We start from the raw sequence: 26,611 nt of genomic DNA on the forward strand, positions 1-26,611 counted from the left end.
AAGGTCTGGAAGGTTAAGTGTAACTGCTCACGTGATCGCCGTGACGTCAGCGCGCTAGCTTTCACCAGACAGGGGGAAGTTCGCGGACGGCTGCCGCCATTTTGTAGCGCGTGTGATTGAGTGTCGGGGCTGCTGCGCTCGTCTGTGTCCGGTCCTGGGAGCGTGAGATTCGGTAAATAAGAGTTCAGTTGGGAGAGTACGGGTGCCGGGAGGGGTGTGCTGTGTGAAGGGGCCTCATGGGTGTGTTTATTGTGGGATCGGCTACTGCTGCGTTGGTGGTGTGCCTGCTGGGACTTGTAGTGCGCCGACATGTGGAATATCGCTTACGTGTTACGCTTTCCTTGGTCTCTGGGGGATGAACATCTTGGCGCCAAAACCGGAATATACTTTACTGTGTGAATGAGATTACTTTATTTTTTTTGCAAAAACAGCGCCACTTTTGCCCTTGACTAACTTCTGGTATTACAGCTCAGCCATATTGTTCTCTTACGGAACTAGGTTGTAATACCAAACGCAGCCTGCAGAGATTTATTAAAACCTGTTGCCCATAGCAACCAATCAGATTGCTGCTTTCATTTTTAAAAAGACCTGAAGAATAAGAAGCTACCTGGTTGCTGTGAGCTGTGGGGGGGGGGGGGGGGGGGGGGGTGTCCGACCGCTGGGGCCCCCTGCGATCTCTCTGTACGGGGGCCAGGCTCTCCGGCCAGATAGCGGGTGTCTACCCCCGCACGTAGCGGTGGCCGACACGCCCCCTCAATACATCTCTATGGCAGAGCCGGAGATTGCAGAAGGCAGCGCTTCGGCTCTGCGATAGAGTTGTATTGAGGGAGTGTGTCAGCCGCCGCTTCGTGCGGGGGTCGACACCCGCTATCTGGCCGGAGAGGCTGGCCCCTGTACAGAGAGATCGCAGCGGACCCCCTGTGATCTCAAACTTATCCCCCTATCCTTAGGATAGGGGATAAGTTGTTCATCACTGGACTACCCCTTTAATGTGGATTTAAGCTTCTTATCCCATTATCATTATTTCCTATAGCCTTTGCTAAGCTGTCTATCGTCCTATAGCTATACAATTTATGGCCCAACTTGATGTCCATTCTCCACATATGTTTTAGCCCCTGCATATTATGTGAGATAGAACCTGTGTTTTCCCCTTGTGAGCTCAGAAATGCTTATGACTTGATAAAGGGAGGAATCCCGAAAGCTTCTACAAAAAAAGTCTCTACAAAATCTTGTTAGTCTAATAAAAAAGGTATTACAAGATACTGCAACTACAGATGATCTTGCTTTTTGCATCACTGGACTAATACGGCTACTCCTAAAAATAAATATATATATATATGTGTGTGTGTACTTTTGTTGCTAGAGATATATATATATATATATATATATATATATATATATAAATATAAATATAAATATATGTATATGTGTGTGTGTGTGTGTGCATACACAGTGGTCCCTCAACATACGGTGGCAATCCGTTCCAAATGAACCATCGTTTGTTGAAACCATTGTATGTTGAGGGATCCGTGCAATGTAAGTATAGGACCGTGGTCTACAACTTGCGGACCTCCAGATGTTGCAAAACTACAACAGCTGTCCGGGCATGCTGGGTGTTGTAGTTTTGCAACATCTGGAGGTCCGCAGGTTGTAGACCACTGTTAGAGGAAGTTGTACTCACCTGTCCCCGACGCTCCGCCAAGGCCTCTGCTTTCCCAGCATCCGCGCTCTCCGTCGCCGCCATCACGTCGCTACGCATGTCGCTCCTATTGGATGATGGGACGGCGTGCGCAGCGACGTTATGCAGGGGATCCCGAAGAGGATGCGCCAGAGCCCCAAGGACAGATAAGTGATCGTCAGCGGACCACACGGGGCACCATAACCGGCTCTTTGGTGGCAGCTGAAGCAGTTAGCGCTGCCGGATAGCCGTTTATGTGATGGCCCCGACATACAAAAGCATCGTATGTTGATGCTGCCTTCAACATACGATGGCCTCTGAGAGGCCATCGTATGTCGGGGCCATCATAGGTCGAGGGGTCACTGTGTGTGTGTGTGTGTGTGTGTATTTAGGGATCATCATATTATCGGCCGATATTCCTGATTTTTTACATTATCGGCAATTACCTTGCCGATAATGCCCTGAGACCGCCGCTGCCCCATTGCCTCCCTGATTTTATAATTACCTGTTCCCGGGGTCCGCGGTACTTCTCGCTCCTGCAGCGTCCTGCGCTATTGCTGTCTGCTGCCCTGCGCAATGCCGAGTGACGTCCTCAACGCAACATCACCGTCAGTGCGCACAATTTCAGCAAGCTCAGGACGCCGCCGGTCACAGAACGCTTCAAGACACCGTTTTCTTCACTACATCGGTGGAGGTAGAAGTAGCGCGGACCCCGGGAGCAAGTAATTATAAAACTGGGGATGGGGGAGGCAATGAGGCGGTGGTGGTGGTTGGACTTGGGAGGACCCCAGGATAGGCAGGGGCAGAGAAGCGGGCGGCGGCGCCGGTCTCTGGCCCTGCAAAAGCTGCTGCACTTCATTGAATTAAAGCGCCCGATTTAAATCATTTATCTGCAGCGGCTTCCCGGGGGGGGGGGGGGGTCAGGGGTTTATGGTGGGGGGGGGGAGTTGGGAATAGCCGATAATTTATACCGGAATATATATATATGAAAATGTATTGACTTATATTTCCCAGCAGATTCTTTGTTGTCCATGTCAACCAATCACAGCTTAGCTTTCACTTCTCATATTGCTCTGAACCAGTGTTTCCCATCCAGGGTGCCTACAAGTGTTGCAAAACTACAACTCCCAGCATGCCTGGACAGCCAAAGGCACCCTGGATGGGAAATAATAATCTGAACAAATGAACCCTGGCTTCTGTGGACAACAGAGATACTTACTGTAAGGCTGGGTTTCGACTGCTTTATTTATTTTTTCTCTTTAGTTTTTTTGTAGATGCGTTTTAGACGCTTGAAAAGGAAATTGATGTAAACCTTATCGGATGCTATTAAACCATTGGTCTGCAAACTGGACCTCCAATTGTTGCAAAACTAGAACTCCCAGCATGCCCTGCAACTGTGGTGTGGAATAGGCTTGTAAAGCCGCCCTAAGGCTTCACAAGCCTTATTTTAGGCCAGTGTTTTCCAAACAGGATGCCTCCTGCTGCTGCAAAACTACAACTCCCAGCATGCCCGGACAGCCTTTGACTGTCCGGGCATGCTGAGATTTGTAGTTTTGCAACAGCTGGAGGCTCCCTGGTTGGAAAACACTGTTTTAGGCAAATAAAAAAAAAAAAAAAGCTGCTTAACATAAATGGCTTTGTAATCCCTTTCAGCATTTGTCAGGGGAAGGCGGGGTCTGCTATACTCTGTGGTCGCACCACTTCGCTCTGGCTATATCTCTCTGACTGAAAGCGCACAAGAAGTACACATTTCCATCGCTGGCATGCGAGACCTGTGTGTCAATCGACAGTGTGACATAGCCAGCAAGAGGCGCTGCAGATACCAACGGTCCAGATGACTCCTAGATGGGATTGCAAAGCTGTTTATTGTAAGTATACTAGGGATCTACCGATATAGTTTTTTTAGGGCCGATAATCAGTGGAGGTTAGGGCCGATAGCTGATAACTTATACCGATATTCCGGAATAAGTTATCGGCTATTTATCCCCCCGCGACACCGCTGCAGATCATTGATTTAAAGCGGGCGCTTTAAATCCATGCACTGCAGTGGCTTTTGCGGTGCCATAGACCGCTGCCGCCACCCACTTCTCTCCCCCTACCTGTCCGGGGTTCCTGAGTCCTATAACCGCCACCCCCTACCACCGCTCCGCACCCCCCACCGCCCCGGCCCTATTGCCTCCCCCATCCCCGGGGGCCACTCTACATCTGGCTCCGGTGGTGTCCTCCAGAGCTGTCACTGTGCGCACTGACGGTGATGTCACGTCGCGCACGTCTCGTCATTGCGCACAGCAGGACGCAGCAGGAGCCAGAAGTAGCGTGGGCCCCGGGAACAGGTAATAATAAAACCGGGGATGGGGGAGGCAATGGGGGCGGTGCGGTGGGGTCGGAGATGGCCGAAGGCAACGCTTCGGCTCTGCCATAGAGTTGTATTGAGGGGCCGCCGCTTCGTGCTGAGGTCGACACGCCCCCTTCCCGCGGGCTGTCGGGGCTCCGTACAAGAGATCGCAGGGTGCCCCAGAGGTCGGACCCCCCGCGATCTGCAACTTATCCCCTATCCTTAGGATAGGGGATAAGTTATTCACCACTGGGTCACCACTGGACTACTCCTTTAAGGACCAAGCCCATTTTAACCTTAACCCCTTAAGGACGGACCCATTTTTTTACCTCAATGACCAGGCTCTTTTTTTTTATTTTTATTTGACATGTTTCTCTTTAAATGGTAATAACTTTAGAACGCTTTCAGGGGTGTGGAAATTTTTATAAAAAAACTACTTGTCCACGGGACTAAAATGGAGCAAAATCTACTTGCCCTTCATGACGATCCACTTGTCCGACCAATTTTCGCTTTTGGTGGTTTTTCTTTTCTGCGCCATTTACCTTGTGGTTGAGGTAACATGTTAGTTTTATACTTTTGGCGCCTGGTTACAGCGATACCAGATTTGTATCGTTTACGTCATGTTTTACTAATTCTGGACTTTTTCAAATTTTTTGAATTGCCATTTTTTAACCCCTGTAGCTTTATTTTTTTTCCCGCATACCAGGCTGTATGAGTGCGTTATAATTTACATTATAGTTTTATAGTACACGTCATTACGGACGTGGCAATACCGATTTAGCTATATGATTTGTGTTTTTGATCTTTTTTGGGTCATAATACAAGGCTTTTATTGGGAAAGGGGCATTTTTTTTTAAATTTTTTAAATTTTTTAAATTTTTTTTTTTACACTTCATACTCTTATTGAAGAACTTTTTATCAACCCCTTAAGGACCAAGGACGTACCTGTATGTCCTTGGTCCTGCTCCCGTGATATAACGCGGGATTACACGGTAACCCCGCATCATATCTCATGGGGCCCGGCGTCATAGTGAGGCCGGGACCCACCGCTGATAGCGCGCAGCGCCGATCGCTATTAACCCATTAGCCGCGCGCTCAGAGCTGAGCCGCGCGGCTAAGAGCGAAAGTGAAACCATGCCGGTTAACTCAGTGGGCTGTTCTCAGACCATTCTAGCTGCAAAAAAGGCAGCATCATAGCTTTAGGCCATGGTTAATAAAGCATTACTGTGATTTTAATAAACTTTAGACCTGTCAAATGTTTAGATAAGTGCTGAGACTACCTTCTACCTCATTATATAGCACAGCTTGCAGCTTAGTCTGACTTATTGCAAAAGATGAGTTCCATAGGGGTCTCCCTCCTAGTGGCCGGTTTTCAAATGTAAAATTCACCCTGAAAATGAAAAAATAATGAAAATATATTACAGATATGTTGTAGTACATAAGTACTACAACAGATCAAAAAATAAAGTTGGTGACAGTGGCCATTTAAGGACGCAGGGCGTACCTGTCCGCCCGGCCCCATTGTTTAAAACGGTGACCCCGCATCAAACCGGGTCGGTCCCAGCTGCTAATGATAGCCGCGTTCAAAACGAAAGTAAAAGCTTCCTGGCAGCTCAGTCGGGCGGATCAGGACTATCGCGATAAAATCGCAATGTCCTGATCAGCCAGGACATGAGCGGAGATCCCCTCGCCTGTCTCCGTCGCGTCCGATCGGTGTTTGATTTCTCCAAGCCTGAGCTACAGGCTTGAGCAGTCGAGCCCCTAGAACGCTGATCCATGCAAAGCTATGGCTTTGCAGGGATCAGGGTAAAAGATCAGTGTGTGCAATCTCGGCAATCTCCGACGTGCGCGACCCATAGAAGTGTATAGAGGGGGCGTGTCGGCCACAGCTTCGGCTGTGGTCAAAAACGCTCTGCTCCTGCATTGAGCAGGAGTGAGCCGGCTCCCCATACAGGAGATCGCAGGGGGCCCCAGCTGTCAGACCCCCTGCGATCTAACACTTATCCCCTATGCTTAGGATAGGGGATAAGTTGTTTTTTCCCACCCATACCGGAGTTCTCCTTTAATAAGTCATTTAACCCCTTCCCTAATAAGTTTGAATCACCCCCTTTTCCATAAAAAAAAAAAACTGTGTAAACAAACATAAACATATGTGGTATCGCTACATGCGTAAATGTCCGAACTATATAAATATATAGTTAACTAAACCACATGGTCAATTGCGTACGCGCAAGAAAATTCCAAAGTCCAAAATAGCGTATTTTTTGGTCACTTTTTATATCATAAAAAATTAATAAAAAGCCATAAAAAAAAATCAGATCAATACAAAAATGGTAGCGATAAAAACTTCAGGACACGGCGCAAAAAATGAGCCCTCATACCGGCCCGTACGCAGAAAAATAAAAAAGTTATAGGGTTCAGAAGATGACAATTTTAAATGTATAAATTTTCCTGCATGTAGTTATGATTTTTTTCAGAAGTACGACAAAATCAAACCTATATAAGTAGGGTATCATTTTAACCGTATGGATCTACAGCATAAAGATAAGGTTTTTACCAAAAAATGCACTGCGTAGAAACGGAAGCCCCCAAAAGTTACAAAATGGTATTTTTTCTTCAATTTTGTCGCACAATTAATTTTTTTTCCGTTTCGCCATGGATTTTTTTGTAAAATGACTGTCACTGCAAAGTAGAATTGGTGGCACAATAAATAAGCCATCATATTGAATTTTATGTGCAAAATTGAAAGCGTTATTATTTTTAGAAGGTGATGAGGAAAAATGGAAAAACGCTGAGTCCTTAAAGGGAACCAATCATCAGATTTTACCCTATATAACGCTTGGCAAAGCGTTATTTAGGGTAAAATCTTTATTTTCACCATTCCCGGGGAATGCTTCTGCCCCCAGGGATGGTGAAGATATGAAGTTATAAACTAGTCACCGCCGCCGCCGTAAGTAGTCACCTGGGCGGGGAGCTCTTCTCACCTACTCCCGTTCTTCGGCCAGCAGCGACGCCCCCTCCGCTTGATTGATGGGCCGCGTCATCACTCTGCTCTGTCTATTCAGTGAGCTGAACAATGACGCGGCCCATCAATCAAGCGGAGGGGGCGTCGCTGCCGGCCGAAGAACGGGAGTAGATGAGAAGAGCTCCCCGCCCAGGTGACTACTTACGGCGGTGACTAATTTATAACTTCACCATCCCTGGGGCAGGAACGTCCCCCAGGGATGGTGAGGACAACAATTTTACCCTATATAACGCTTTGCCAAGCATTATATAGGGTAAAATCTGATTGGTTCCCTTTAAGGGGTTAAATGGTGAGTAAAACTTTACCTTACTACCACAGTGCCCATGTCAAAAACTGTCTGTAATGCCTGCGTTAACATACCCTTATTCTGATATAAGGGATCGCGCTGAGTAAGCTTGTAAGTTGTCGTTTTTCCTGTCATCATTCCAGAATTTATTATTTCTTTTATTTTTTACAGTTAAAATCCAATAGAGCTCCTGGATCATAACAGGTAAGAGGGCAGTGAGACTGCCAAAGACTTAGGGCGACGTCTATTAAGGTATTTAGAGCCTTACCTAAGCAATTTGCACTTTTCACTTTGCAGTGGCCCTAGTATGTGAGCAAATTTTAAGTCTCATAAGTCTCAGCTGCAACTTTTTTGTTTTGCTTATGTGCTCCAAATTTACCTGTTATAGTATGATAAATATGTAGCACATAAGCAAAACTAAAGTAAAAAAAAATGCCTTCAGAACTTGTTTACCAAAGGAAACAATTATACATTTCCCCCTTAGTGGTTGCTGTCTGAATGTTTCATGGGAACCTGTCTTCAGGAAAATGGTGCCCTATTAGGATTAGAGAAATTGTGTAGTGTAGGGATGTAAACTTTTATATTGATAGATTTTTTATTTAATACAGTCATGGCTGTAAATGTTGGCACCCCTGAAATGTTTGTAGAAAATTAAGTATTTCTCACAGAAAAGGATTGCAGTACTATACACAGTTTTATTCCCTTTGTGTGTATTGGCACTAAACCAAAAAGGAGGGGAAAAAAACAAATTGGACATAATGCCACACCAAACTCCAAAAATGAGATGGACAAAATTATTGGCACTCTTTCAAAATTATGGAAAATTAAGATTGTTTCAAGCATGTGATGCTCCTTTAAACTCACCTGGGGCAAGTAACAGGTGTGGGCAACATACAAATCACACCTGAAAGCAGATAAAAAGGACAGAAGTTCACTTAGTCTTTGCATTGTGTGTCTGTGTGTGCCACACTAAGCATGGACAACAGAAAGAGAAGAGAACGGTCTGAATACTTGAGAACCAAAATTGTGCAAAAATATCAACACACTCAAGGTTTCAAGTCCATCTTCAGAGATCTAGATTTTCCCTTGTCCACAGTGCGCAACATTATCAAGAAGTTTGCAACCCATGGCACTGTTGCTAATCTCCCAGGGCATGGATGAAAGACAAGAATTGATGAAAGGTGTCAACACAGGATAAGCAGCCCCAAACAAGTTCCAAAGATATTCAAGCTGTCCTGCAGGCTCAGGGAGCATCAGTGTCAGCGTGAACAATGAAATGAAACGCTATGGCAGGAGGACCCCATTGCTGACACAGACATAATAAAGCAAGACTACATTTTGCCAAAATGAACATGAGTAAGCCAAAATCCTTCTGAGAAAATGTCTTGTGGACAGATGAGACCAAGATAGAGCTTTTTTGGTAAAGCACATCATTCTACTGTTTACAGAGAATGGAATGAGGCCTACAAAATAAAGAACACAGCACCTACAGTGAAATATGGTGGATGTTCAATTATGTTTTGGGATTGATTTGCTTCCTCTGGCACTGGGTGCCTTGAATGTGTGCAAGGCATCATAACATCTGAGGATTACCAACGGTTTTTGGGTTGCTCTGTACAGCCCAGTGTCAGAAAGCTGGGTTTGTGTTCGAGATCTTGGGTCTTCTAGCAGGACAATGACCCCAAACATATGTCAAAAAGCACCCAGAAATGGATGGCAACAAAGCGCTGGAGAGTTCTGAAGTGGCCAGCAATGAGTCCAGATCTAAATCCCATTGAAAAACTTTGGGGAGATCTTAAAATTGCTGTTGGAAAAAGGAGCCCTTCCAATAAGAGACCTGGAGCAGTTTGCAAAGGAAGAGTGGTCCAACATTCCGGCTGAGAGGTGTAAGAAGCTTATTGATGGTTATAGGAAGCGTCTGGTTTCAGTTATTTTTTTCCAAAGGGTGTGCAACTAAATATTAAGTTAAGGGTCCCAATAATTTTCAAAATTTTGGGAGTTTGGTGTGACATTATGTCCAATTAGCTTTTTTTCCTCCCTTTTTTTTAGTTTAGTTCCAATACATACAAAGGGAATAAATGTGTATAGCAAAACATTTTACTGCAATCCTTTTCCTATGAGAAATACTTCATTTTCTTGAAAAATTTCAGGGGTGCCAACTAGAGATGAGCGAACTTATAGTAAATTTGATTCATCACGAACTTCTCGGCTCGGCAGTTGCTGACTTTTCCTGCATAAATTAGTTCAGCTTTCAGGTCCTCCGGTGGGCTGGAAAAGGTGGATACAGTCCTAGGAAAGAGTCTCCTAGGACTGTATCCACCTTTTCCAGCCCACGGGAGCACCTGAAAGCTGAACTAATTTATGCAGGAAAGTCAACTGCCGAGCCGAGAAGTTCGCGACAAATCAAATTTAATGTAAGTTCGCTCATCTCTAGTGCCAACAATTATGGCCTTGACTGTATGTAGCACTGCAATGTACTTTGTGCTGTATACAGCTTCTCTAGAGCTAAATGTGTTTTTAAAACTAAAATGAACTTATTAATAAACTTTGTACAGTAGCTGACCCAACATGTTTCTCCACTTCTGGGTTAATTACTGCACAGAATGATCTTACTTTAGCCTATATGTAAGCAAGTGACTTACCTGGTGGGGGCTGGCTGGGTAGCCCAGTATATAGCCCCTTTTTCCTGGCTGATGGAGAGAAGGGAACTGGCTTAGCTATTGAACTTAGCCACACAACTAGCTCCCTTCATGTGCAATCAGTTCCAAATCTTGCACAGTTTTCTTGATGGTATGTGATGAGGTTATATAGGTTTGTGTGCTGTTGTCTTGGATATGTTACCTTTTCTCAGATGTTTGTGCTAGACAGGAAAAAAGTTATAAACTGCACATGTCAAATGTTTTCTAATTTATGCATGTAGTTTCACAATATATTTAAATTTTTTTGTTGTGCATTTCTGTTTTCAGGTGACATTCTTTCAGACCCTAGAAATGGCTGTAGTGATCCGCTTACAGGGTCTTCCTGTTGTTGCTGGTTCGGCTGATATTCGCCGTTTCTTTTCTGGGTTGCAAATTCCTGATGGAGGAGTGCATATTATAGGTGGAAATCTTGGCGAAGCATTCATCATATTCTCAACGGATGAAGATGCCAGGCGAGCTATGAGTCGGACCGGAGGTGTCATTAAGGCCTCAAATATTCAGCTTTTCCTTAGTAGCAAAGCAGAAATGCAGAATACTCTAGAAATGAGCCGTAAAACGAACAAGAATCCAAAGCACCCAGCTGTACCACCTTCTGGTGATAAAAATAGATCAGCAATGATGAAGAGAGGAGCAACTCAAAATAAAAGCGAAAAGAATTATGATTTTGATATGAAAAGCATTGGGTCTAAACATAGTGACACACATTCACAAAAGTATGACAAAAAGGAGGTAAACGGCTCCGATGATGACTTCTACCGATATCTGTTTGGGCTACCGTATGGTGCAAATGAAGATGATGTCAGGAATTTTTTTAAAGGCCTAAATGTAGTTGATATGATTTTTCTGTTGCGAACAAATGGTCAAAAGAATGGGAATTGCTTTGTGAAATTTGGAAGCATTAAGGATGCTGAAGAAGCTATGAAATTCAACAACGAATATATCGGTCATAGGTTTATATCTATATCGAAAACAACTGAAGAGAAGTGGGTGAAGGCTGGAGGCACAGTTGGCGAAGTTCATGTTAAACAGGCCAAGAGAAGAGAGCGGTCTAGATCGCCGCTAAACCAACAGCTTTATGTGCATCTGAAAAACCTATCATTTGGAGTGGAGAAAGGAGATTTAAGGCTTTTTTTTGGAGCACCTGATATAGCTGACTCAGAGATCAAATTTCTGCTTGACAAGAATAACCACAGGACAAGGGAAGGCTTCGTCATGTTAAAAAGTGAGCGTCAATTTGAGAAATGTCTTCATTTACACAAAAGCATGTTAAAGGGCCGGCCAGTGTTTATCTCTCCTATTGCTCGCAAGGCTATGTTAGATTTAATAGAATCGTATGAAACACAGATACAGCCTGAGGGTGCCTATGAAAATCCAAGCGAAGAGTCCTCTAATCTAAAGACATGTATATATGTAAGGAATTTTCCCTTTGATGTGAATAAAGCTGAAGTTCAGAAGTTCTTCAGTGGATTTCCCTTGCATGAAGCGGATATATTCTTGCTTTTTGATAATAAAGGAGTTGGATTGGGAGAAGCTCTAGTAAGGTTTCCATCTGAAGAAGAAGCTATTCATGCTGAAGGCTTGAATCGTCAACTGTTTTTGGGCACAGAAGTTCTTTTGAGACGTATTTCTGATGAACAGATGAGAGATTTTGGTGCTTTTGTTGATACTCCAGGTGAAACACATGCGGAGTATCCACCACTGGGCGATGATGAAAGATCTTATATGATGTCTGAATATAACCGTAGAGATTATAGAGGGTCTCCAGAAAGACTACGTGACTCCTGCTCAATGGATTTTGTTGGCAGAGATGAGTCTTTTGGCAGGCGTGACATGGAAAGCTCTCAGTTTGACTACAATCGATCTTTATCTCCCCGCCAAAACTTTGATGGTGGGGCAGCAGGAGCAATAATCCGCATGGTAAACCTACCATACACCATAACTGTTGAAGAAATTCTAGACTTTTTTTATGGTTATAACCTCATTCGTAATTCTATAGATATAAAATTTAATAGGCAAGGTATGGCCACCGGACAAGCTACGGTCTGCTTTTATAACTATGATGAAGCAGTGGCTGCCTTGAATGAGCTCAATGAAAGACCAATCGGAAAACGTAAAATCATCCTGAATTTGAATAGGCTCTAAAATGTCTACATGGACTTGGTTTTAAGTTCCTTTTTTACCACTATATTTGCATGGTCCTATGAAGTTTAAGTGGTTGGAAAGTTTTTGTTGTAAAAGTCTGGACTTTTTTGTTTTTCTAAAGTTTCAAACATCTGATTATAAGAAGATATACAAAAAGATTTTTTTGTTTATAACACATTCCACATTTTGTCTTTAGTTGTTTGTTCGTCTCGGATTAAAATGTTGACCTGTAACCAACAAGTATGTCTGAAAATTTCTTTAGCGAGTAAGTAGTGAATACACTATTTTGATAAGCAGAGGAAACCTTATTGGTTCAGGAGGCGTCCATTTATCTTCAGTCTAGGCACGTTTATGTTGGACCGGAAATGTCTTTGTTTTGCAAAGGCTTCAATATTTTTCCCAAAATAAATTTTGTTGGTTACATTATTGTGGTGCAGGATTAAGGGTACAGTACATTCAGTGTTGAGGTGTAAAACGGATGAAACGATGCACGTTGGGTAGTGTTGGTAGCAGATCTGTAGTGACGTTGTGCCGCTTAGTAATGGGTGCCAGTTCCTGGAGGCCTTTTTTCTTTGCTTCTCTCTGTTCTGCATTCTGGATTAACTGCTTGCTGTTAATGCCTTTTTGTGTTGTTTTTTTTCCTGTGTTAAGTTTGTGATTTTGCATTTTGAGCAATCCTCATTGCCTTTCTTTGATTCGGTCTGTTCTGTCTTCCACGTTATTCAGCTGCAGGATTCGGAATATGGGAATTTTACGTAGTTTATGAAATCTAGCAAAAATGACTGCTGCGTGACTCGTATTGTCATAAAATATTTTAACTAAAGGCGCCTGTGAATGATCCACAGTTAACCATACAGAAAACAAACTCCTGATCAGTGTTCCATGTGTTTTTATCCAGCTTTTCTATCGAGTGGAAAGCCTGCACTGGAGAAAACTTTTTAGGTAGCAGGAAATGTTTTTTGTTTGAGTGGACTCTATTTTTGTTAGTATGGTATATTTTGAATATGAAGCAGGAATTTACTGGGTGTTATAAAGACTGCATTGCTACTTTACCAAAGCTGTCATGGGTTTGTTGTTGACATGGCTAGAATTGTCATTTGTGCAGCAGGTGCTGTCAGCTTTGTAGTGTTTGTGAGCCAAGATATTGAACCTGTCTTCCAAAAAAGGCATTTTGGAATATTTGTCCAATCCTATTCAGATGTTAAGTTGCATCGGATAAGGATGCTGCAAGGCCTGCAATGGTGCATTTGTCCTAATTTACATGCCTATTTCTAAGTTTTGTTAGCTACATCTTTCTAAAGTTGACAAGTTGGGTCAATGATTTGGTATTAATACAGGTAAATAGAATTTGCTCCAATCGAACATGGTAACTTCAGTGGTGACATGGTCCTTTTAGTGAAAGATGATCCGCAAGTGTGGTGATTTTTTTTTTTTTTTTTTTTTTTTTTTTTTTTTTTTTTAAACAACTTTCCCAGAAATTATGCAGTTGGTTAACAGGACTGAACATGGCATTGGGCCCAAAATAGGCAGTTGTGTACAACTGTATTTTGGATGGATAATGGCAACCGATTTTCCATCCTTTTGTTGCTGTCCATTGCAAGTTATGCTGGTAACCTATGGTCTACAAACAGATGAAGCATCAGGATTGGCGTAAATGAAAGTTTTGTTTTTTTGTTTTTCCGGGATGCCCACTGTAGTAAAGGGTTTGTTTGCAGTTTTGGTACAAGTAGCTCAAAGTTAGGTTGGGAAGGACTTAACTACGAAGGCCCCCATCTCTGCATAATTTGTTGCACATCTAAAATTGTCATGAAAAGGCTTCAAGAATACAGGTCGTTTTTACCATAGAGCTTAAGCAAGCTCAATCATTGTATGGTTTTGGATTAAATAGGTCTTCTAAACCCCTGACTTGGTTGCTATGGGTAAGATGGACCAGGCCCACTGGGAGACATTCGGTGGTATGGAATTTCTACAGTATGCTTTAATCCTTCATCAGTCTGTTCTCACAAATCGCTCACTTATGGAATGAGGTGGAGATCATTATTTGAAAAACTAGTCAAATAGATCAATTAACTAATACAGTTATCATATTGATAGTCTGTTATCTATGACAGTTATAATGCAGAAAGTGCATTTTGTCCTCTAGTACCTTCACCAGAAGGTTAGCTTTTGTCTTATTAAAGTCCAGACAGATGGATCAAAGCAATAAGTTATACTGTCTGATCAGTTAAGATTCTCATTACATACATATACAGTTTTTGATTTTTCATTACTTTTGAGGCTTGGCCTTTCTGAAACTGTAGGTATTTTTCTCAATCAATTAAAAGGTAATCTTCTCTGTGTACCTATTCTGGATAAAATGAAATGCTTAACCAACGGGATTGCAAGCGGTCTTTGTTCTCTTACTTCAACTGGAGGTTTGGGAAGAAATTTTTTTCATCCCCAATTGGGAAATGAAGCACCACATGTAAGACAGGATCCAGGAACTGTATGTCCACTAAGTGTTTTATGCTACACTATGAGAGACAAGGAACTAGGGCAAAAGGTTAAAAATAGGTACAGTACTTTTGGAAATCTGTTCTGGAGGATGACAGTGTCCCAGAAGAGCTGTGAGAATAGCTGACATGGTACGACGCAGTTCAATACCACAGTTAGCATGGCCTACCAATGACAAGGGCACAATGGACACCTAACAGTCTTTTTTTTTTTTTTTTTTTTTTTTTTTTTAAATCCTCTTTTTGCATTCTTGATTTGTACTTGTGGTACAAAACACACTTTTGCTGCAGGTCTATATTTATTTAAAATTGTTTAATTCTACAGCCTCTTGCAATCTCCTCCTTTTTCACAGTGAATTCCATCTGGAGCAGCCTAACAGGCTCAGTCTTAGCCTTTGTCTCTTTTCTTGAAAAAAAGGTGTTGCTGTATGACACACCTCGAAAGAAAGTGCACCAGTAGTCAACATCTTTCCTTACTTTTAAGTAGGGTTACCTCAAACTTCTAATGATTTAACCTTAAAGAAGATATCCCATGCAGCAAAGAAAAAAAAAATACCTAGCCATTCCATAGTATATTCACCTATCACCTCTCTGACATGTGTGTCATTTTTTTTCCGGCCCCCATTCAACGGCTATTCAGCTCATAAATTCCAGTTACTTCCTGGTTATGGTGGCTATGCCTGTGATCTCAAAGACTACATTTCCCTGCATGCACTGCTCACATTTCCTGCTCTCAGCTGCCTGAGCAGAGAACTTGTTACCACCCCTAACTTATGTTAGTCACTCCCACATAACACTGAGCTCCTATCATATCCCTATACAGCAGGGTGGCCACGAGGAAACAAAATGTAATCTCAGTGCTCAGAGAGAGGGACCCTGGAGTTGAAGCTGCAGTTTTACACTGTAAAATCACTCCCTCCCCCTCCTCCTCTCAATGAAACAGCTTTACACTGACACAATCACCTCCCCCCTCCTCTGCCCTGCACTCCTCTCTCCCCAGTGCTCAGTGTGACAATTCTACTCTCCCTCCCCTCCATGCTCAGTGTGACAGGTCTATGCTGGCAGCTCCCTCCCCTCCCCCCTCTCCTCCGTTATCAGTGTAAAAACATTAGCAAGGAGAGGGGAGAGAACTATGATCTGAATCTGCCTGCATATAGGCAGTGCTGCTCAGCCAATCACTGCAGAACAGAGGGAGGACAGTGTGAATATTCATCAGATGGGAGGGGCTAAGGCCCGAGCTCAGGGAGCTCTCTGCAGCACAGGGGTTTTCTGGGTAATTGTCACGTCACGGCCCCTGGATGCTGCTGATAACAGCCTGAAAGTCATGAAAACCTGGAACAGCTGAATTTCCTGTCAGACAGAAGAATGCAGATAAAGCTGGTTTCTAAGCAGCACTGGTAATGGAAGTGATTTACAAACCTGTATAACTTTACCTTCTGCACTAAAAGCTGAACAATTGTTTACTGTGAGACTTGTCCTTTAAGCAGTTGTTTCCGTTTTACGTATCTAGTCAAAGTAGGGAGACAGAGGTTTCTATAATGGTATCATTTTATGTTTGGCATGTGTGTGCACGGGAGGGTTCACCCATAAGGGTGCAGTCACACGTAAGAGTATCCATAGCATATTCCACACTGGATGTGCAGATGCTATTCACTAGAGCGAGCTCCCTGCTGCGGCTGAGTAGCCCTGTGTCTTCATGTAGAAGATCTACAGCGGGAAATCCACTGCTACTAGCAGACGTGCGCACACACAACTGACCTCACTAGAGGGCTCACTCAAGTGACTGGCATTGGCGCATTCGCAGTGTGAAATACGTGTAATCCTGCCCTATGTGTATTGATTTGAGAGAGATCCTTAAAATGTCAAGCGGTAAGAAATGTATCCCCTATACCCAGGTTCTCTCATTGGGGCCCTGGCTCTGCTCTGTTAGAGCTTGTTTCAAACCAGATATACAAAACAAACTACCCAAGGGCAGTAGGAAGGCAGCAATAGTGTGTATTTTAAGCGATACCAGTATGATCTAAATCTCAGTAGCCACTGCAGGGCTGCATAACAAATAAGTGGAGACTGTTCTATCATAAGTTGCACTTATATTGGATCATCTGGTTATCAGTTTTAACCACATATTCTCTTGTTTGGATCTTTGTATTTTTAAACAATCACAAGTAAAAGTTAAGTTTTAGGGGTAGCTTCATAGGGGGTTTCATACCCCGCGTTAAGGCCCAGGGGTTTAGTAATTTTTGTTTCAAACCCACCGCGTCACCTAGTTGAAACATAGACTCCCCATTTATCTCTATAGGAGAGGCGAAGACGTGTGTTTGGACCAGCTGATGTGCTGTGTGGAGCTGAGCTGGGGCCCCATACAGGAGATCCTGCAGCTAGGAAAGAAGTTTCTTACCGCTGGACATCTTCTTTAACCCCTTAAGGACTGAGGGTTTTTCGTGTTTTTGCCCTTTCGTTTTTTCCTCCTCCACCTTTTAAAAATCATAACCCTTTCAATTTTGCACCTAAAAATCCATCTGAATGCTTATTTTTTGCGCCACCAATTCTTCTTTGCAGGGACATCAGTCGTTTTACCCAAAAATCTACAGCGAAACGGGAAAAAAAATCATTGTGCGACGAAATTGAAGAAAAAATGCCATTTTGTAACTTTTTGGGGGCTTCCGTTTCTATGCCGTACATTTTTCAGTAAAAATGACACCTGATCTTTATTCTGTAGGTCCATACGATTAAAATGATACCCTACTTATAGGTTAGATTTTGTCGTACTTCTGGAAAAAATCATAACTACATGCACAGAAATTTATACGTTTAAATTTGTCATCTTCTGACCCCTATAACTTTATTTTTCTGCATATGGGGCGGTATGAGGGCTAATTTTTTGCGCCGTGATCTGATATTTTTAGTGGTACCATTTTTGTATTGATCGGACCTTTTTGATCGCTTTTTATTCATTTTTTCATGATATAAAAAGCTACCAAAAATCCGTTATTTTGGACTTTGGAATTTTTTTGCGTGTACGCCATTGACCGTGCGGTTTAATTAATGATATATTTTATAGTTCGTACATTTACGCACGCGGCGATACCACATGTTTTTTTATTTTTATTTTTTTATTTACATGGTGTTTTATTTTTATGGGAAAAGGGGGGTGATTTAAACTTTTAAGGAAAGGGTTAAATTACATTTAACTTTTTATTTATTTATTTTTTTAACCCTTTTTTGCAGTGTTCTTGCTCCCATAGGGACCTATAGCACTGCACACATTGATTGCCAGCACTGTTCACTGCAAAGCCATAGCTTTGCAGTGATCAGTGTTATCGGCGGTTGATTGCTCCAAGCCTGAGATGCAGGTCGCTGAAGGGACATGCCGTAGGCAGGTAAGAGGAACTCTGCTCGTGTCCCAGCTGATCGGGACACTGCATTTTCACTGCGGTGGTCCTGATCAGCCTCACTCAGCAGCCGGGCAGCTTTCGCTTTAGACGCGGCGTTCAATAGCGATCGTTGTCGCGCGATATTAGCCCCGGGTCCCGGCTTCAGACACATGCCGGGGCCGACCCGATATGACGCGGAGTCACCGCGTGACCCCGCGTTATATCGCGGGAGCCGGCCAAGGACGTAAACATACGTCCTTGGTCGTTAAGGGGTTAAACATCTGTCCCTGTTGCTGATCATTTTTGTACAAAATTTGACCAAACTATTCCTGGACATTTCACCTCTGTATGAACTGAGCAACACCATGTTAGTGCAGCCTGTGATCTGTGCATTGTTAATGGCAGTGTTTTCCTAGTAGGATGCCTCCAGCTCTTGCAAAACTACAACTCCCAGCTGGCCTAGACAGCCTTAGGTTGTAGTTTGAGTTTTGTAGTCTTGACACAGCTGGAGGCACCTTGCCATGGAAACACTGGTGTATGGAGTGCCCAAGGCCAGTGTTAGTGTTTGGCACTGTCTAAAAGCCTCATTGGGCACGAATGGTGTGTGTAATTCAGTCCAATTTCCCTTCATTCTATTGATTGTTGGGGTCTTAGCATTCATACCTACACTAGTCAGCATGTTATCCACTATTAACAATAAGTAAAAGACGTGGGGTCGGCACTGCTAAGTCTGGTTTGTCAATCAGGTAGGTCACTATTCATGAGATGTCAGCATTGTTCAATGTTGTATGTCCCAGTGGATGAAGAACCAATGATGAACTGGAATTGCAGCAAGAGGCAGAGGGGTAAATCTGTGAATGGACCATGTAGACCAAGCCTATGCTGTCAAACACAATCAGAGGGTGCTCACATGATATTGGGCTATGAGCCAAACCCTTCATTGACCACACACCACCACTGTTAACCCCTTAACGACCATGGACATAAATGCACATCCTGGTGTGGCAGTGCACCAGGACATTTACATTCTGTACATGACCGCAAGCATCAGAGTGATGATCGGGTCATGGTAACTGCCATTAACCCCTCAGATACCGTGATCCCTAAAGATCACGGCATCTGCAGCAGCATTTTATGCTGATCTGATCGTCCGCAGGGGATCAGATCAGCTATCATGGCGGACAGAGGTGCCCTCACTTGCCTTCCTGGCTTCTTCTGGTCTGAGATTGAGCTGAAGATAGCCGATAACATCGATCAGTCCGATGCATAGCACTGAACAGTATTAGCAATCAATTTTTTTTAACGTACTAATTTGGTTAGTTTTTTTTTTTTTCCCAACAATAGAAAAGTATGTAATCATGGGTATCATTTTAATCGTATTAACCCACATAATAAATAAAGAACATGTCATTTCTACTGTAAATTGTAGGGCGTGAAAACTAAACTTCACAAAATTTGCAAAATTATGGTTTTCTTTTTAATTACCCCACACAAATAATATTTTTTGGGTTGTGCCAAACATTTTATGGTAAAATGAGTGATGTCCTTACAAAGGGCAACTGCTCATGCAAAAAACTAGCCCTCGTACCTAGTCTGTGGGTGAAAATATAAATGCAGAAAGAAAATGGGCTTGCTCCTCAACGACGCAGGACGTATATTTACGTCCTGCGCCGGCTCCCGCGTTATGAAGCGGGATCGCGCCCCGATCCCGCATCATATCGCGTCGGTCCCGGCGCTCATCAACGGCCGGGACCCGCGGCTAATACCACATATCGGCGATCGCGGCGATGTGCGGTATTAACCCTTTAGAAGCGGTGGTCACAGCTGACCGCCGCTTCGAAAGTGACCCGGCTGCTCAGTCGGGCTGTTCGGGACCGCCGCGGTGAAATCGCGGCGTCCCGAACAGCTGACAGGACACCGGGAGGGCCCTTACCTGCCTCCTCTGTGTCCGATCAGCGAATGACTGCTCCGTGCCTGAGATCCAGGCAGGAGCAGTCAAGCGCCGATAATACACGCCTGTGATCTGTGTAAAAGATCAGTGTGTGCAGTGTTATAGGTCCCTATGGGACCTATAACACTGCAAAAAAAAAAGTAAAAAAGTGTTGTTAAAGGTCATTTAACCCCTTCCCTAATAAAAGTTTGAATCACCCCCCTTTTCCCATAAAAAAAATAACAGTGTAAAAAGAAATAAAAATAAACATGTGGTATCGCCGCCTGCGTAAATGTCCGAACTATAAAAATATATCATTGATTAAACCACACGGTCAATGGCGTACGTGCAAAAAAATTCCAAAGTCAAAAAAAGCGCATTTTTGGTCACTTTTTATACCAATAAAAAGTGATCAAAAAGTCCGATCAAAACAAAAATTGTACCGATAAAAACTTCAGATCACGGCGCAAAAAATGAGTCCTCATACCGCCCTGTATGTGAAAAAAAAAAAGTTATAGGGGTCAGAAGAGGACATTTTTAAACGTATAAATTTTCCTGCATGTAGTTATGATTTTTTCCAGAAGTGCGACCAAATCAAACCTATAAAAGTAGGGTATCATTTTAACCGTATGGACCTACAGAATAATAAGGTGTCATTTTGACCGAAATATGCACTGCGTAGAAATGGAAGCCCCCAAAATTACAAAATGGCGTTTTTTCTTCGATTTTGTCGCACAATAATTTTTTTTCCGTTTCGCCGTGCATTTCTGGGTAAAATGACTAATGTCACTGCAAAGTAGAATTGGTGACGCAAAAAATAAGCCATACTATGGATTTTTAGGTGGAAAATTGAAAGGGTTATGATTTTTAAAAGGTAAGGAGGAAAAACGAAAGTGCAAAAACGGAAACCCTGAGTCCTTAAGGGGTTAAAGGGATATTCCAGGAAAAACCTTTTTTTTTTTTTTTTTTTTTTTTTTTTTATATATATATCTCAACTGGCTCCGGAAAGTTAAAGAGATTTGTAAATTACTTCTATTAAAAAAATCTTAATCCTTCCAATAGTTATTAGCTTCTGAAGTTTTCTGTCTAACTGCTCAATGATGATGTCACGTCCCGGGAGCTGTGCATGATGGGAGAATATCCCCATAGGAACTGCACAGCTCCCGGGACGTGAGTCATCAGAGAGCAGTTAGACAGAAAACAGCAACTCAACTTCAGAAGCTTATAACTATTGGAAGGATTAAGATTTTTTTAATAGCAGTAATTTACAAATCTGTTTAACTTTCTGGAGCCAGTTGATATATAAAAAAAATTTTGGGCTGGAATACCCCTTTTAAGCGGTTAAAGGGTATAGTAGTGCAGAGAAAGAGGGTTATGGAGGTCTATACCTTTTCAGTGATGAGCTCTGTTTTCTGGGACACAATGATGGCTAGAGACCACATGGGCAATATTATGAATAGGCCCTACTGAGGTAACATCACACATATTATGGTGTAGGATAATATAAGTACAATAGCTGGACCCCTTTACTTTCCATTTCAGGTACAATAACTGGTTAGCATTACATTGATTTGACCATGGAACCAGTGGAACACCCATTTCTCTAAAATGTCTAGGAGCAATTTTTCAACACAGTCAGGCCCATGTTGCTTATGTTACCATGACACAGGGGCTCTTGACTGGTCACTCATAAAGGACATCATTGGTTGGGAATTGCAAAGGGAGCTGCCTCCAGTGGATATTGATGTGTAAGTGCGTCCAGCGTTGCAGAACATTCCTCAGTCGACTCTTAACCTGACAGAAATATGTGCGTTTAGAAGCCTTGGCATGCTGTGTGTGGTCCTCATACTTGATATTGAATAAATTGAGATGTTTTGAATATTATTTTCATTTTTTTTTTTTTATCATTTGCATATACGTAACCTGTCTATTGATCCTAAGATGTCCATAGTACTATTACTGGCGTTCTTGGTGTTGCAGTTTCAATGTTGCAGAGGGTATTTGCATGTTCCACATCTGCACCGCTGTAATCTACAGTATTTACATCTCGTATGCAGTTATCATTCCACTTTGGGTTTGAAGAAATCTCACTTGACTTTATTCCGATAACCAAAACAGAATTTCAGTTTTTGTTCAGGCTAGATATCCTTCTAAAAGGAAGAGAGAAATAGGATTGTAACCTCTACCACCACGAAAAGGAACTGGACTACGTCTGGCTGTCAGTAAGCACTAGAAAACTTCACCCTTTAATGAAGAAGGCACATGAAAATAAGTTTCATGAGAACAGCTGATAAAAACGACTTGAAATACATGCCCTAGTGTAAGTAGAACAACTACAATAGTGTGGTAGGAACATTTTTTTTTTTAAACTCCTGGCAACCCTGTTTTTTTTATTTTTATTTATTTTTTATTATTTTTTTAATATATATAAAGCAGCGGGCTGTGGAGTTTTAAAATGGTTTCCAGACCCCCACAACAGCATTAGAGTTGAGCTTTGAAGGGGTACTCAACATTTTGTTCCGAATGCTGGGTGTGGGCTGAAGGGGTCGTGACGTAACTCCACACTCCCTCAATGCAAGTCTATGGGAGGGGGAGTGTTGGATGCTATTCAGAAGTGTTAGTGTAGTGCTCGAAGTACTTTTCTCCAGTTTTATAAGACTCCTAAATGGCAGAATAGTGTGACATCTGTTCCCCCTCTTCATGTCTTCTTTGGCTGATAAACTAAATGCTTGGAAAATTGTTGCAGTAATGGGGAAGCAAGCATTTGATTTTACCATATATAACGCTTGGCGATTTGTTACAAATAGTAAAATTTTCTACCTCACTATCCGCGGGGGCCATTCCTGTGCCCAGGGATGGTGAGAATATGAAGTTTTTAAGTTACCACGCCACCCTGTAAGTAGGCCCCTGGGCGGGGAGCTATACTTACCTAGTCCCGCCGCTCTGGCTGTAGTGACAATCCTCGGTGAGATTGACTGCTCACGTCACCGCTCTGCTCTGTCTATTTAGGGAGCAGAGCGATGATGCTGGCCTCCAATCCAGCCAAGGGGGCTCCACTACGGCTGGAGCGATGAGACCGGGGAAGTATAACTCCCTACCCAGGGGACTACTTACGAGGCAGCCAGGGAGAATTTATAATTTCATATTCCCTCCATCTCTGGGGGGGGAAAAAAAAAATATCCCCGGATAAAAATGTTACTATATATATCAATCGTTATATATGGTAAAATCTAATGCTTGGTTCCCTTTAAAAAAAAATGAAATAAATTGTAAAATGTTAAAGGAACAATCCTGTTGTTTTGTTCTGCAATTTTAGCCAGTAGCTACAGTTTCTTCACTAATGTCAAAGCGTGAGAGGAATGCTCCTTGGAAACCTGCATTTTGGTCACCTGAGTGAAAGAAATAATAGAGCTCATGTTTCTACACCAGTGTTTCCCAACCAGGGTGCCTCCAGCTGTGGCAAAACTACAACTCCCAGCATGCCCGGACAGCCAAAGGCTGTCCGGGCATGCTGGGAGTTGTAGTTTTGCCACAGCTGGAGGCACCCTGGTTGGGAAACACTGTTCTACACCATTCTTTGGTTAAAAAGACAATTCACTACAGAAACAAAGACAAATACTACTGATTTGATGACTAATGGAGTTTGTGAAGTTTACAGGGCTTATAGACCACAAAGTCACAAAACACTTTTAGGACACAACACTTCATAGGAGTTGTCTAGGCTTTAATAAAGTAAGAATATCTGTTACTTAAGAAAAAGACTTTATGTCCTAGCAACATGTTCAGACCTTCACAGATTAGGAGATTGAGCTGGGAGAGGTCTGCGCTGCCACACGCTCCTCTCTCTGTTCTGTGTGCCGTGATTGAGACATGCTCCATAGACTTACGAGTGTGTCTTGATCACATGACCTGAATCCAGGAGAGAACGCGTTCCCAGCTTGTTCTCCTGATCTGTGGAGGTCTGTCTGTGGCCATTTAATGAAAAACCTTGGGGAAATTGGCAACGCTGCAGTACTGTACAAGCACATGTAAACAGTGAAGGGGCTGCAGTGCTTGTATCCATACTGTGGCCCCTTTCCATGCTCATTCTTTTAGAGGAATCAAATTCTGTGGCGTTTAAAGGAAAATGGTTACCCGTTCAACCCGCACTATAACCCGATACACCACAGGAGGCCGATGCAGGGTCTGTTCCTGCTATACCTACCTGCAGTCTGGAGCCCTGATCCCCGAAGGTCCCCCTCTTCCAGCTCTGACTTGTGCTTTGAGGCAGGCCTGCTGGCTAGATTTAAATATTCATAAGCGCCGGTCACATGAGTGCTCAGAAGGCATGAGCACTCACGTGCCAAGTGCTTATGAATATTTGAATTCAGCCGGCAGGCCCATCTCAAAGCGCAAGTCAGCGTTGGAAGAGGAGGACAGAGGTAGGTATAGTAGTCCGAGACCCTGCATTGGTCTCCTGTTCACCTGCACAATAACACCGGTGTATCTGGTTATAGTGACTGTTTTCCTTTAAATTTTTGCAGCAGAATCCTATTGAGAGCAAGGGGAAGTTGCAGTTTTTGGGCCGAACAGGTTGATTTAAAAGGAACGTGAAATATAAAGGAAGGATTTATACTTCTCCTTTCTGTAGGATCCACTTCTGGCTTTGGCTCAAAAAGACCTGGACTACACTTTTTTTTTTTTGCACTACATATTAGGGATCAACTGATATTGATTTTTTAGAGCCGATACCGATAACCTGTGAACTTTCAGGCCGATTGCCGATAACTTCAATCATAACTAGCGACCTCATCTGTTTTTAATGTTAAAAAACAATTGTTAAATAAAAAAAATTACAATATAAATGTGTGTGTTGTCTTAAAATGAAACTGGATAGCATGGCTAGAAATTAGACTACATTTTACCAGCTCAGAGATCCCTCTCATGATGTTGTTCTAGTAGCTATAAGCTGCCTGCGCGATTCTGCTGAGAGACAGAAATATACATCCCAATGATTTTCATATCTCCCTAATGGGGCCAGCAATCACCCAGTGAACAAGCTGTTTCTCGGCTGATCACATTTGGGGCCATTTATCATTGTCTTTAGAGCTGTTATTGTGTGTAGATTTGTCTCTATTTTGGCGCAGCGCTGCATCTCAGGCAATTTTTTGCACCTTTTTGATTTACACTTTTTTTTTTTTGTGTGTGTGTGTTACAGACTAGCTGTTGAGGTTAGTCTTATGCAGTGGTAATGCATTTATCAAAAGAGACTCTTTGTGAAATGGATCAAAAAAAGGCGCAAAGCCGCTGAAAAGTCTATACACCAGCCCAGACATAGCTTAGCTTTTTGGTGCATGTGAAGAGTGAAATTTCAGAAAATAATGTATCCTCCACAAAATTTATCAAATGCCCTGCGACCATTTAATAAATTTATTGGAGTGACGCAAAAAAAATAATTTACTACATCACACATATCTTAGTAAATGCCCCCCGTTATTCTTACATGTATAATTCCCTATCTTATAGAAGATATATGGCCAATGAATGATGGAAGCCATGGGTCACACTAACAACCCAGTGATTTTCCATACAGTGCTCACTGTGCAAAGATAGAACCTTGTAAATATGCTTAGTAAACAAGCGCTGATATTAGGTTTTCACTTTATATTGTTTATTGGTACTTGAAATTGAACCCCAAAGCATAACTCCAATGATGCTCTGGCGGCAAGATATGTTTAAAGCCTCCAGCAACTCTATGGGAATTTTAGTAAATCGGTTTCCTGATCGCTGTAGTCTTGGGTTACAAAGTTGATAGAAGATTTAAACATATCCTGCTGCCTGTTTTTTTTTTTTTTTTTTTTTTTTTTTTTTAAACCAGAGGACAAGGGATAAAAAACAAAACAGAATAGCAACTGTTGCAGCTACACAGGTAATAAACTGCAAATACACAGACTTTGAATAATGTGTTAGCCACAACATCAGGATACACGTACAGGTTCTGTGTATATGAGGAGAAAGACTCATCAATTGAACTTTCAGAGTGCCCCCCTGTCCTGGGAATTACTGGCAAGATGGTATGGGATTTGGTACACCCTATACTAGACCAGGGATACCACCTGTACCTGGACAATTTTTATACAAGCGTCCCCCTATTTAAATGCCTCACTGCACGTAGTACAGTAGCATGTTGCACTGTATGTAAAAATCTGAGAGGCCTCCCCAAACCTCTTCTAGCAAACCTCATGCGAAAGCATGAAAGTACGGGTACAAGGACAAGAGAGATGTCCTTTTAACGAGCACAATACATGACACCACCACCCCGGTTTCTGTACGTGGCAACCGTACAGAAATCCATAAGCCAGACTGCATCCTGGCTTATAATAAGTTTTTGGGAGGGATGGACTTGTCTGACCAGATACTGAAGCTATACAGTGCCATAATAAAGACAAGGGCATGGTATAAGAAACTGGCTGTGCACATGGTACAGATGGCCTTATATAATGCATTTGTCCTGTACAGACATGCCAGCCAGAGGGGGGGCGTTCTTGGAATTCCAGGAGGTGGTCATAATGAACCTGATATTTGGGGACCAGGAAGGTGCAGGACCTTGCACTTTTAACGAGTCCTCACGGATTGTGCCAGGGCAGAATTTCCACTACATCCCAGTGCGA

The 26,611-nt window shown here is 42.8% G+C and overlaps 1 protein-coding gene across 3 annotated transcripts; it reads left to right on the forward strand.

Annotated features, from left to right (window-relative positions):
• The first annotated feature begins 36 nt into the window (after positions 1–36).
• RBM12B (RNA binding motif protein 12B) lies at positions 37–24,742 on the forward strand. Of its 3 annotated transcripts, none has more exons than XR_008844296.1 (3): positions 37–172; positions 7,496–7,528; positions 21,504–24,742. XR_008844296.1 is itself a non-coding variant. In XM_056522321.1 (3 exons), exon 3 carries the CDS (start codon positions 10,315–10,317, stop codon positions 12,163–12,165), a length of 1,851 nt encoding a protein of 616 aa, XP_056378296.1. In that variant the 5' UTR covers positions 37–172; positions 7,496–7,528; positions 10,291–10,314; the 3' UTR covers positions 12,166–13,606. The 3 variants fall into 3 exon arrangements, 2 of the variants coding, with proteins under 2 accessions (XP_056378296.1, XP_056378298.1); XM_056522321.1 differs by lacking the exon at positions 21,504–24,742 and adding an exon at positions 10,291–13,606; XM_056522323.1 differs by lacking the exons at positions 7,496–7,528; positions 21,504–24,742 and adding an exon at positions 10,291–13,606 and having other exon boundaries at positions 61–172.
• Positions 24,743–26,611: the final 1,869 nt, after the last annotated feature.

This window comes from Hyla sarda, chromosome 5 (genome assembly GCF_029499605.1).
Source record: "Hyla sarda isolate aHylSar1 chromosome 5, aHylSar1.hap1, whole genome shotgun sequence".
Taxonomy (NCBI): Eukaryota; Metazoa; Chordata; class Amphibia; order Anura; family Hylidae; genus Hyla; species Hyla sarda.